Raw genomic sequence first — 12,322 nt, 5'->3', positions numbered from 1 at the left:
AAATAAGGTTGATGCAGTTTTACCTGTTTATTTATAATTTTATTTATTCCGGGAAAAGTGTTGCATGTTGTCGACTCCATGGATTTTCCGATAGCTCGTGAAGCGAATTCTCATGGGATAGTCTAGGGTTTGGTGGCAGTTTCTTGAGCTTCGCAGGTGGAGAGGCTTGGCAAGATGATAGCCATAGCCAGATTTCGACCCGTTACTGTAGTCTCTGGGAATCCATTCGTTACTGAACATCCCCGTTCCATCGTAGGTTGGAACTCAGTTGCAGAGCCTAGGCGCTTAAATTCACAGGTTCAAGTTGCCGCAGCAGCTGGCGAGAGAGGCCGTCGAAGAGTGTACAGACAAGCGTATAGGTGGGACGACGAGGAGATAGAGGCGGGTTCACAGGTCACCTTTGCCGAAGGGGTGACGCTTTTCAACGCGGGGGATTATTACGAGTGTCATGATGTTCTGGAAGGTTTGTGGAACAATGCGCCGGAGCCACAGAGGAGCATCTTGCACGGAATTCTGCAGTGTGCGGTGGGATTGTACCATCTTTTGAACCAGGTATTTCCACAAATTTGAACTCCTCCACTTCTTTGACATCTCACCAGATAGAGGATGTCTAAACACGATGGGAACAAATTCGCCGTGATCGGAGATCTCTAGCTCAACGGCTATCGATGCAACCCGTATAGAAATCTGAGAAGAACAGGCTCAGAGTTCCATACGTGCCCAACATCAGCGTGTACGGTCGACCGCTCCAGTAAATTAGGGTTGTGCTTCATTGTATATGTCTCTGCCTTGAACGCAAATTCTTGCTCACGGATAACGTTAGCTGTTTTTCGAAGCAACTTTAACCCAGCTCAGGATTTGTAAGTGGTTTAAATCTGGAGACAGAATCACAGAGGGGCAATGGTGGAGTTGGGGGAAGGCCTAGCAAAGCTAAGAAGAGCGAACTTCGAAGCGGGTCCCCTGCACGAATTCGAGCGAGAAGCATCGGCAGTTCTGGAGTTCATCTACAATGCTCAACTTGAATACGCTGCCTGTGAGTATCTCCCTCGCCCTAAACCAACATTTCTCTCTCTCTCTCTCTCTCTCTCGCTCTCACACGCATCCAATGGTAAAATTCCCTCTCCAGCAAACCATGCAAATTCTTTCCACATATATTCAACCCAACCAAGTGAACATCACTTAAACAGTGGGCACGTCTTCCATGTTCACTCCACAATGAACGCAAAATGGTGGGGATCTGGTCGATGTTCTCACCGCGAAGGGGGATGGGTGTGTGAATGTGTGTGTGTGTGGGGGGGGGGGGAAGGCGTGGAGAGTGTGTGCACAACGATGGATGGGTCGGAGCAGTCTTACCAGCTGCTCGGCAACTTCGGTGCCGGGGAGCCATTGTACAAGCTGAGTCCCCGCGGCGACGAGCTACACCTGGAGTACCTGCCGTCCCGCCCCGACGTCTCCACCCTGGATCCAGAGCTTGTGCTGCCACCGCCATTGACGGTGAAACTGCCAGTGCTTCGAGCCTCGGAGGACGATCTGTACAGCGCCAACTGACTCTTGTGGGGCTCCGTTTCTTCATTCATCCATGTCATCACCATCATCATCCACGTCTCATTCTTCATCCCATGGATGAATGGGTGGATGGAATTTGAACCCCATACGAGGCGGTGATTTTTGTTTCGTATCGTTGCTCATTTGGCTCTGCACTGTTCTCATTTGTACACTACGTGTACACTATTTGTTTGCACTATCGTGTACCTCTCTATTGAGGAGATGTGAATTAAGTGTACGTTGATTCTCATTTTAAAAAAATAAAAATTGTTAGAGTAAGAATGTGTGGTGAAGGAATAGTGTGTGTGGTGTGATCACAATGAGTTTTTATGAATTGGAATAATTGTGGGTTACTATGCAAGTTAAAGTCGCTTAAATATGTTTCTGACATTTGATTGATTCTTTAGTAAAAAGATGGAATGTGGAATAATTTTGTAAGAGTTAGTTTATGGTCGTGTATGAAAATTGGCTTGCACAATCGTTGTGTACATGACAAGAATTTAGAGAGTTTTATTGGTATTTGTTGAATCTTGCGTTGGAAACTTGACGCAACATGATACAAAATGGCATTCTGTGCATTGAGTGTAGCATTTTATTGCATTGTAATCAAGACCTGGAAGCAAAAAGAGAAAAGAAAAACGACGCATTGACAGCAAATGCATTAAAAGATGAAAAGTAAGAAAATATAATTAGTGATAGTATCATAGCTTGAGATTTATCTTAACTTGTCCAATAATCTTTAAAACAATCTTAAGAATAGAACAGAATTAAATTACAAGATTAAAAAGATTTTACTATAAATTTTAAACATATTTTGTAAATGATGATACATTCATAATTGAGAGCAAATTTAAGTACTTTCAAAATAAAATTACATCAAGTTTAATATATGAAAAAAATATATACATATCTATATATATATATATATATATATATATATATATATATATACATATTTAAAAACCATGATGTGAAATAAGAATGCCCATATATATATGTATAGAATTTATTTTTTGGATTTTTTTCTATTTATTAAATGCAATATTTTAAAAATTATCCAAACATATTTGAAGAATTTTTTATATAGCCATTTTTTTTGAAAATCCAAAAAAATTAAAAATAAATATTTATCAATATTTTTATAGAGTTTTTATATTTTCATAAAAAATTATTATTATTATTATTATTATTATTATTTATTTTTTACATTTGATATTGAAAATGGTTACTTTTCTTCAAAAGTAACATATTAAAAGAAGAGTGAAAGAATTTTAATATGTTACTTTTACTATGAATATGTTACTTTTAATATGAATAGTTAAATATTAATATTCTTTGTATTTTAGTTTATTTGTTTAATTAGATTCTACACATCTAAGAAATTTTTGCTCTTAAATATAACATTATATGAAAGAAGTTTAAATAAATAAATAAATAAATACATTCATAAAAACATGAAAATTTAGAAAGCTACATACAAAAACATATATATTGAAAAGCAAGTTAAAATTTAAGAGCTGTCAATTCTGAATCCCTTATTGAGTTTTAATTCCCCATTGACATTTCCATTCGTCAAAGTCCCCAAAACTTCCCGTTGTTCCCTTTGTTCCCACCTGGTGTTCCCCTCAACCACAGTGAGAACGTGGAGACTGCACCGCCATTAACGGGTCCCATTGTAAATTAGGGTTTGAGGCGCAGAGTGAGATCTCCGCTCCAATCTGCAATTGTGTGTGTGTGTGAGTGTGTGTCGATTTCGAGCTTGGCTCCCCAGATCGCCGTAGCCACGCTCAGCCTGAGGCTGACGACGCTTCCGCGAGGTCTTTGAGGTGTGAGTTACAGAGAGCGCTGCAGTCATGGGTCGCAAGGCGGGAGTGATGCGCGTCAATCCCAAGACTCTGACGCGGAAGACGCTGCCCTGTTTCCAGGAGATGCTCATTTTCCTGTCGTGCATTCAGAAATTCAATTACGACGATGACAAGTGCGCGGCTGAGAAGCGCGCTCTCAACATGTGCATGGAGCTTCAGGTAATCCCGAGTTTGTTTTCTAATTTTGATGCGTGTTCTGGGTACTTGGCGTTTGCGATTCGGGCGCAAGTCAGGGTTCAGGGTTTACGAATTGGCTGTCTGCATCGCCTGTGTTTACTGCCCAAGGACGAATGTAGCTGGCCTGAGTATTTGAGTAGATGAATCTTTGTACATCAATTTGCTGGCGATAACCTGCTTGGGACAGTTCACCGAGAATGATAAACGTGTTTGATGGATCGATTGTTAAAATGTGATATTTAACCAGCTATTGTGGGTGATTGCAGGCTAAGCAACCAAAGCAGAGCAGTACTATCAACTACCACCTGCAAAGAATATCGCGCATGATGAAGGCAACCAAGTGATGATCTTGTTTATTCCTTCAGGTAGATCTTAATTCAGATACGTTTCAAGTGGAATTTGTAGTTCAATCCTTGAGCTACAGGCTTGAAGGAGGCATACTGAGTTTGGTGGCTTATTTGAGATGGATTGTTCTACTTTTGTCTTGTAGACATCTAAGCTGCTGGAATGAGATGAAGAAGGAAGGACATCATGCTTCCTTTCTTGGTAAACTGTGGCCACCTTTCACGGTTTGTAGGTTAATGTAAGCATTTGCATACTTGGCATTGATTCTCACATTATCATGTGGTAGTCACCAAAATTTAGTGCAGCTTTCCAGTTTGCCTCTCTGTTTATTGTCTTTTTTTTGGATTTACCAAGACTTTTGGGTTTGCGTATGCTGTGTCGCCGGAATTTCCTGACTTGTAACTGCAACTGGGGTGTATTGTATCGACTACTAGCAATACTCGGAATTTCCTCAACTTTTCAAATTCGTTGCACATCACTTGTCGTCATGACATTCAGACTCAAATCGACTGTATGGGACTTTTTCTAAAGCAGATGCCTGATGCGAATTTCCAAATTTAAGTGCCTTTCGATGTTGACCAGCTGATTCAGCCTCGGAACATGTTGGACGTGGACGTCGAAGCTTCAAAGAGAAAGCATATCATACGTTGGTCGATGTCGACGTATTATTAAACGAATCATCCTTGGGTTCCTTAATTTAATATTTGAACTAAGCTTCGAAACAACTTTATTAAAATTCTCAGTGAATCGTCTGAGGGGAACAAGTCATGGACAGTTGTGAGGCAAGTAGTGACCGAGTTCTAGGTAGCGTGTCAAAACTTGTCCCATCGTTTGTACATTGTCCAGATGGGGGATATCACCATCTACGAAGAGACGTGCGTGCGCAAGGGTCAATACAACCTTTGAAAGAATTATGATGCGTCTGCTACTGTACACAGTTGCATGACGAATGATGCATGAACGAAAGTTATAACCCACTCGCACACAGGTTCTCAGCCCCTCTTCCTCTCTCTATCCTTCTCTTGGGTTTTCTTTCTTTTAGATTCCTGCCTTATTGATACGTCTTAAGAAACGGTGATACCAAATGTAAGTCGAGCTTTGCACCTTGTGATTCTGGTGCACTCGTAATCACGCTGAGGATCTACCGCTGTGACAGGTTAATTCGAACATTTCCCAACTGTTAGGTGGAGGTGTGTGCCCTACAGCAGCTCCGAGATGAAACGGCAGCAGCGGATCATTTTCTGTTGGTGAAGCAGAGGGGGACGAAAAGAACTCGCTGCATGGGGTTAATGATGAGGAAGGTCCCTTTCCACAGCTCCGACCATTCGACGATGAACATATTATCTCGAATTATGCCCTAAAGAAATTTCGTATTCTCTCAACAACTGTTAACTCTTGGGGAGAATTTGCAAGTTTACCCAAATTGTTACTTCAAAGCTGGAGGATTTTCTCGTACAGCATAGCTGGGTGCATACTGAGTCTATTAGGTACTTCTGGAGGTTTCTGTGATGTTGCACGCTACCTTCATGTTTTCTGATTCATTCAACACGCACTAGTCAAACGGATAATGTCAGAGACTTTTTCTTTTCGGACCTATTCGTCTTCTTTGGAGTGGAGCATTGATGAGAACAAATCAGGTGCACGCTTGCTTCAAGAACTCAAAGACCATTCGAGATCACGTTGCTTCACAGAGGTCTCAGTTCTTTTGCGGATTAGCACACCAAAGCCCTGCTCTGTTGAGATTCAAGCCCTAGTCGTCTGTGCAGGCTTTACTGTGCACAGCTTTAGGTTCTGATACGATTCATATTCTCTTGAGCAGGTCACAAGTACCGCATTTCCTCGCTTTCTTGTGGAGTTCTATCTGATTTGATCTGTGAGACAAATTGTGCGTCCATTGGTCGGAATTTGAGTCCCGATATCAACAGGCATAACTTTCTTGTTGCTTTCTTTCAGCTAGTAATGTTCTCGTTCTGTATCGTAATTGAATATGTTGAAACTCTGGTCTGGAATTCTAAATGGCTGGGATAGTTACAGCATTCAATCAACAGAAGTATCACAGGAAGACGTCAACACCATGACACTTATTAGCATCTAAACTGGCAGAATTTTGTACTGATTACCCGAAATCTTTGCTTTTGCATGCAGACAGGTCTTGGGAAAGCAAAATTGTACAACAAAAATTTGGTCATTTAATGTTTGAGTACAATGTCGGGACGTAATTCGGCGTTGGAAGCTCCAGCAAGTACGGTGTTGGCCGCAACCATCATACAAGCTCACTGGCGAGGGTCTGTGCTGCGCCGAACCAGTCCACTGGAGAAGCTGCAAATAATTCACCAAGTTCGACAAGATCTTAAGGACCACATCCAAGTGTTGGCAGATGCTGCTCAGTTCGAGAAGCTCTGCGCAGATCCTAAGGAACGTTTGAGATGGAGCGAGTGTGCAATGACGTTGCTGCTGCGGCTTGACTCTATTCAGGGTGCTCATGCATACGTGCGAGATGTACGTAAAGTCACCTCCAAGGAAGTGATCGCGTTCCAGGAGATTATCGATTCTACCGCAAAGGACGCTTCCAGCGGTAAGATAACCCAGAATTGTCATGAAAGGATCCATTTAAAACTTGTTCTTCATTTCGCAGTAAGACTTGGAATTTTATGTCTGCGTACCATCAGGATACTAATTGACAGGATTTTCATTTTCTCCAAAGACGTCTTCTCCCTGGTGCTGTTATCCCTAAATTCAGTCTATATGCGAATTGTAACCATCTTATTCGGTAACTTATGTGATAGTTTATCGCTTCTTAAGGCAACCCAGTTGACATAAGTAATCGGTACAATTAGTACGAGCCACGTGAATCTTTCGAAGAACTGGCGGAATGCCTGAAACGTGATGAATTCCTCTCAAACAAACATTGTTAACTGCAGAGCACGTTGCTCCACACAAGCATCATTTCTTCGGAAAGATACGTACTTTGTTCATATGGAGTCGAGATCTTCAAACAATCGTCTATATCTGGGTAGGACGAGAATATGTCGTCACACACAAAAGATACTAATACGTCGTTTAAATGCAGATGTGATCAGAAGGGCCCTAAAATCAACGCTTACAATGTTTCGTAACATGGACCACATACTTGAAAGGTAGCTTTGAACGAAAGATTGGTTTTACTCAACGCAACGAGTTCACTTCCCCGTTCGTAATGGCAGCAAGAGAGCAACCTCCCTCGTTGAGTGAAAAGGTTCGTCCGTGATACCCAGACTGTTCAAGTTGGTAGCAAATAATTTCGATTTGGACATGTACTACCCCTAGTGTTTATTTCAGCGTCTCAAGCATCAACATTTATAATTTAAAACGAGAGATTGTAGCTCCTTGCAGACATTCTCAGTTGAGCTGCAGCGGTTATTTAAAAGCAGTTTCACCAAGACGTCAAAACATGCTGTACACATGGTGAACTACAAGTATTGAAGACAAAGTTTGAAATTCAAATATTTTACATTCTTCTTTAGATGACGTAGTTAATAGTTGCGTAAATGCATATTTGCTGATTTTTCCATGAAAAGTTTCGGCTAAGAATGCCAGTTGAATCAATCAGCATCGTGACTTACACATGATTGCACTATCCGATCCATAGCACCTTGGTTATAAACAAAGTTTCATGACATTGTCACCCTAGCGACTCAAACGTGACATTATAAATTCCCAAAATTGAGTACAGTCCGTAAAATGGACCACATACTTGTGATCATGACTCATGCAGCAAGGTCTGGAACTGCAAGGAGTAGAACATCACATAGGATTCTTCCACAATCAGCTTAGTGATACTCCAGGCTATTCACTTTACCACATTCTGTTATGCTCGCAAGAGTAAACGTTTTTATTCTTGTTTTAACATGCATGCATCATTCTGAACGAAATCGCTGTTCTTGCCAAAGTTCCTGAGAGCAAACGCAACTCCCAGAAGCAGAGCAGGCACCATAAACTCGAAGATCTTACTCCATATCCCTATTTTGTACGTAGATTTGCGAGTTTCACTTTCAACTCCTTCCTCAGTAGCTAGGTTCTTTTTCAACACCTCCGGGCACTCCCCAACATGAAAGGTTTCCATTTGCGCAATGGCAGCCTTACTGTGCCCCACGTTGTCAAATTCTTCCGTAGCATCTCGTCCTAATAGAAACAAGTAATAGCAACAAGCTAGAAGTTTAGACAGCTGAAATATTCAACACCAGCTCCAGACTGAGGACCCAAATACTGAAACCAATGAAAGCATGTCTACCACATATATGGTTCCTAATCTCACACAATGCAAGCATGATCGGAAACGTCCTCAGCCTGGACCTACCTTCCAATCATCCACGCAAAAATATCTCGACTAAACCACCAAAAATACCCAAAAAAACTACAACAAATCAGAGAAACTCCACGACTCAGTATAAACCAGACCTGCAGCTTGCAAAAGCACGTCATCACCCCCGGGGTGGTCATCCATAAACGTCGATATATCGTACACCTGCCATGGCCGCACAAAACTCAAACGATCGCCATCCAAAACACATCCAAAGACTGTAATAAAACGGAGAACCAAACAAACAAACAAACCAAACACGAATTCGATGATTACGGATATGCGGGAAGCAGGGAATGCAATCCCAGAAACCCGACCATGAGGTCTTTTATCCTGCAGCGAGCAAACCCACCTTCCCACGCACGATTATCCAGCAGTCACCCGGTGAGACGTGCCGCTGCACTTCCTCAGCACTGAAAACTACTTCCTTTGCCTCATTCGACGCCATACCGACAAAAACCAACACTGCGAAGACGTATCACGCAAGATCAGAACCCCAAGTAGCGTCCAAGGATTGCAACTCACACAGCGAAATTATAGTGGGGGGGGGTGGGTCGGATTCTTCGTCGAAGACGACGATCCCGTCTCGTTTGTGTAGGCTCTGGCGATGGTTCCGAATGAACTAGACCTTGCCCGGGCCGAGTCACCCGCGCCTCTATGCCACCCGGCCCGTCCACCCGCGCACCCCTTCCCCTCCTCCTCCGCCTGATCCTTTTCACACGGGGTCGTCTTGAATGCCATTTTTCATGTCTCGGTTCCTTACACGTTTGGTATGTCACTAGCTGAACCCGTGTCACGGATGTCACGGATTTTTAGTTTGTCGATATCAGGATCTCAGCTTCTTTAGCATTTTACTTTGCACATTAGAAGGAAAATTCTACAATCAGGTTCTTTCAAAACTGCCTCTATATTAATATAACAACATAGTCTAGAAACAAAAATAAAAATAAAAAGGTAGATTTAGGAAATATTACAGCAAATAATTTACCTTTTACAAATCAGGTCATGTACAATTAACTGCATTAACTGTATAAAACAAGCCAATCTGCTTTTTTTTTTATCTGTTTACATATTTTCAATAAATAAAATGTTATTATTGATGATTTAAAAAAATTAATTAATAATAACTCGTTTTTATTTCTTTCATTGTTGGTATCAATCAGATAGATTTTTTCTATCAGAAACATGAAAGTATTCACGTTTATATATATATATATATATATATATATTTAAAATAAAACATTTCTAAATTAAAATTCAAGAATTAAACTTTTTAAGCATATCAAACTGGTATAAATATTTGTTGACTTTACAACAGGTTTTCAAACCTATATATGAAGATACTGTTTGATATTTTAGAAACATCGTGAACATTTAATTTTGTATATTCAGTACATTATATACATTTATAATTCTTGCAAAGAAATTTCATCATTTCATGAATTTAAGTATTTGATATTTGAGAATTGACTTTATCAATTATGTAGAATACCAACCACATGATGTATGATAAATGTTTTTCAATTTTCATGTATTAATGACAATTTTACATGGCATCAAGAAAAGAATTTGATTTTTATCTCAAACACAAATTAATTTTAAATTTTTATAATTCATATTTATTGTCATATATCTATTTTTTTATTTTCAAGGAAAATTTATTCGCTTAATTTGCTGCAAATAAATAACATCTTTAATTAAATTAACATACACATACATAAATGTAAATTTTTGAGTTGTTGTCATTTATTATCACAATTCATTATCACAATTTCATCTGTATTTTATTTAGTCTAGGTTCTTGATTCATCTTAAACTAATGTTGAAGTACAAAGACTCGTGAAACTAAACAAAATCAAGAGATGTTCAACATATTCTTCACAGTGTAAAATTGCATGGAAAATTTTGAAACTTTTTGCAGTATTCAATATACTATATCTTTTGCCATTTATTATAAGAAAGCAGATAAAAAATTGCAATATGTCTAGAAGCATCACTCAAAGAAAAAATTTAAGACAGTTCTAAAAACACAATTTATGTTTAAGGAATACTCTTATTCAATTGGATCATTAATTTATTTAAATTTTGTGGTGCTTTTCAATATTAACTACTCGCTTCAGTGCAATTTATAGCCTGTACTTGAATAGATGAAGTTTGTCAGCAAAATAAAAGTCTAGATTACATTTGCACACTAAGATATTTATCTCATTGTTGACAATTTTTTACAAAAATTTACAGAAATTTAAATAGGTGAGTAATGGAAGAGTTTTGACTTCAAGACATGTACAAAAGAATACTTGTTATGATTTCAAAATGCAGCTACACTTCTTAGCCTCTAGCTAATCACTTGTACATTTCTAACACATCTACCTACACATATACTTTTGATATATCCTAACTTAACTCTTCCTATTTTAATCCTATCTAAGCCCTATTTAGATTTCCTTTCAAAATTCTATATGTATCATTTATTAATTAGCTCCAACAAAAAAAAAAAAAATATTATTATTATTATTTTTATCATTATGCTTAAGGCCTTCAAATTCCACTTGATGTAGCACATTTTTAGATGTGCATTCCTATCCTATATTAGTTCAATTCACGTACTCCAAAATTACAATCTCATTGTAGGATTCTACTTCACATATCAAGGATATGAAACTTAAATAAATAAGAACTCAATGTACTCCTATATCACTTGAAAAGATAAGATATTCACTCAAAATTAATATAATATTAAAACTAGGATGACTATTGTCAAAGACAAGAATACTAAAGAATCTTAAAATAAGATTAATGACTAAAATGGGATTCATAAGAATGAAGAAGGCTTTACTCTTACCTCCATATATACTATCTAACTAAGAGCTATGTGGAAAAATTCTATAAGACCTCCAATATTTGTCTAATTTGTAAGATACATGTCTTAACTTATAAGGAAAGTTTCTTATATATGCGCTACATTATTATCTTGTACCACAATATAACATGGTATAGATAAGATAATTATATAAATAATTAGAACCATGGAAGTTTCTAGAATTGGAGTTAGGTTTGTTTATCAAGTAGGATCCATTGTAGAATATTCTAGAAAGGATTTAGGCTAGTTATTTAGGTAGGATCTATCATAGAACCTTCTAAAAAGGGCTTAAGGTGGTTATCTAGGTAGGGACTATCATGGAATTCTTTAAAAAAAGAATTTAAGGTGGTTATCTAGGTGGTGCCTACTACCTAAGAACATTCTAGAAAGTCCAGGGTGGTAGGACAAGGTATAAATAGAATTGGCTAAGGCCTTTTGGGGCATTTGGTAAGGTATGGCTTTAGACCCTTTTTCTTAGTAAAGTTTGGTTCTGCATCTTTTTGTTTAGAAATCAAAGAATTAAAATTAAAGAAATGAAAGGAGGAAGTATATACATTGTAGATGACTGAGAGAACGTATTGAATGAGACATGTGAAGAAAAAACCTTGAAACTGATAGACATCTACGTCTTAAGGGATTGATTTAAAATAATAAAGCTAAGATATGATGTTATCCTTGGTATGCTATGGCTGGAGATGAAAAATAAACAAGTTGATTAGATAGCAAAGACAATTTCTTTTAAAGATGGAGGATGTAAGGTCACTTTTTGCACCTCCACATCAAGTGAAGAAAAAAGACAATCTACAACCAAAGACTTACTTATAGGAACGACCTTTGTGAAAAAACAGTTGTAGCATGAACAACTGGTATATATGGTGGTTCCAAATCTTACATTAATGGTAGAAAAGGCAGTCGAAAGGAAAGAACAGAGGAAACAATTCATATGAGAATATCAAGATACCTTTCCAATTAATCTACCTAGTAGTGTACCTCCTAATTGACGTGCCTCTTTTCAAATAGAACTATTATCTGGAGCCAAACCAACAAGTCCACCAATTTATCGCCTAGCACCAAAAGACTTGAAGAATTGTAAAAGACATTAGAGAAACTTTTGGAAAAAGGCCTCATTCAAGAAAGCACATCACTATGAGAAACACTTCTACTCTTTGCACCTAACAAAAATGGTGGACT

The 12,322-nt window shown here is 38.5% G+C and overlaps 4 protein-coding genes across 17 annotated transcripts; 3 read left to right on the top strand and 1 right to left on the bottom strand.

Annotated features, from left to right (window-relative positions):
• Positions 1–126: 126 nt before the first annotated feature.
• LOC112274429 (uncharacterized) lies at positions 127–1,827 on the top strand. The gene is made up of 3 exons (XM_024503932.3): positions 127–552; positions 886–1,033; positions 1,307–1,827. The coding sequence occupies exons 1-3, from the start codon at positions 175–177 to the stop codon at positions 1,546–1,548; spliced, it is 768 nt and encodes a 255-aa protein (XP_024359700.1). The 5' UTR covers positions 127–174; the 3' UTR covers positions 1,549–1,827.
• A 1,419-nt stretch (positions 1,828–3,246) lies between these two features.
• On the top strand, positions 3,247–4,255 carry LOC112274531 (small ribosomal subunit protein mS37). 2 transcript variants are annotated; one of them, XM_024504161.3, is made up of 3 exons: positions 3,247–3,569; positions 3,854–3,952; positions 4,078–4,255. In XM_024504161.3, the coding sequence occupies exons 1-2, from the start codon at positions 3,399–3,401 to the stop codon at positions 3,929–3,931; spliced, it is 249 nt and encodes an 82-aa protein (XP_024359929.1). In that variant the 5' UTR covers positions 3,247–3,398; the 3' UTR covers positions 3,932–3,952; positions 4,078–4,255. The 2 variants fall into 2 exon arrangements, with proteins under 2 accessions (XP_024359929.1, XP_073385970.1); XM_073529869.2 differs by having other exon boundaries at positions 3,854–4,255.
• A 211-nt stretch (positions 4,256–4,466) lies between these two features.
• Positions 4,467–7,583, top strand: LOC112274529 (BAG family molecular chaperone regulator 6, mitochondrial). Of its 13 annotated transcripts, none has more exons than XR_012216340.2 (5): positions 4,467–4,920; positions 5,089–5,751; positions 6,078–6,507; positions 7,003–7,167; positions 7,305–7,434. XR_012216340.2 is itself a non-coding variant. In XM_024504156.3 (4 exons), exons 3-4 carry the CDS (start codon positions 6,138–6,140, stop codon positions 7,071–7,073), a joined length of 441 nt encoding a protein of 146 aa, XP_024359924.1. In that variant the 5' UTR covers positions 4,467–4,920; positions 5,089–5,751; positions 6,078–6,137; the 3' UTR covers positions 7,074–7,226. The 13 variants fall into 13 exon arrangements, 8 of the variants coding, with proteins under 8 accessions (XP_024359924.1, XP_090101707.1, XP_090101705.1 ...); XR_016499621.1 differs by having other exon boundaries at positions 4,515–4,920; positions 5,089–5,569; positions 7,305–7,583; XM_024504156.3 differs by lacking the exon at positions 7,305–7,434 and having other exon boundaries at positions 7,003–7,226.
• Positions 7,581–8,769, bottom strand: LOC112274528 (cytochrome b5). The gene is made up of 3 exons (XM_024504155.3): positions 8,624–8,769; positions 8,370–8,436; positions 7,581–8,093 (listed from the first exon to the last, which is right to left on the bottom strand). Exons 1-3 carry the CDS (start codon positions 8,717–8,719, stop codon positions 7,804–7,806), a joined length of 453 nt encoding a protein of 150 aa, XP_024359923.1. The 5' UTR covers positions 8,720–8,769; the 3' UTR covers positions 7,581–7,803.
• Between the last annotated feature and the right edge of the window lie 3,553 nt (positions 8,770–12,322).

This window comes from Physcomitrium patens, chromosome 21, assembly GCF_059467195.1.
Source record: "Physcomitrium patens ecotype Gransden chromosome 21, ASM5946719v1, whole genome shotgun sequence".
Lineage (NCBI taxonomy): Eukaryota > Viridiplantae > Streptophyta > Bryopsida > Funariales > Funariaceae > Physcomitrium > Physcomitrium patens.
This window is presented reverse-complemented; position numbering and strand designations above follow the sequence as displayed.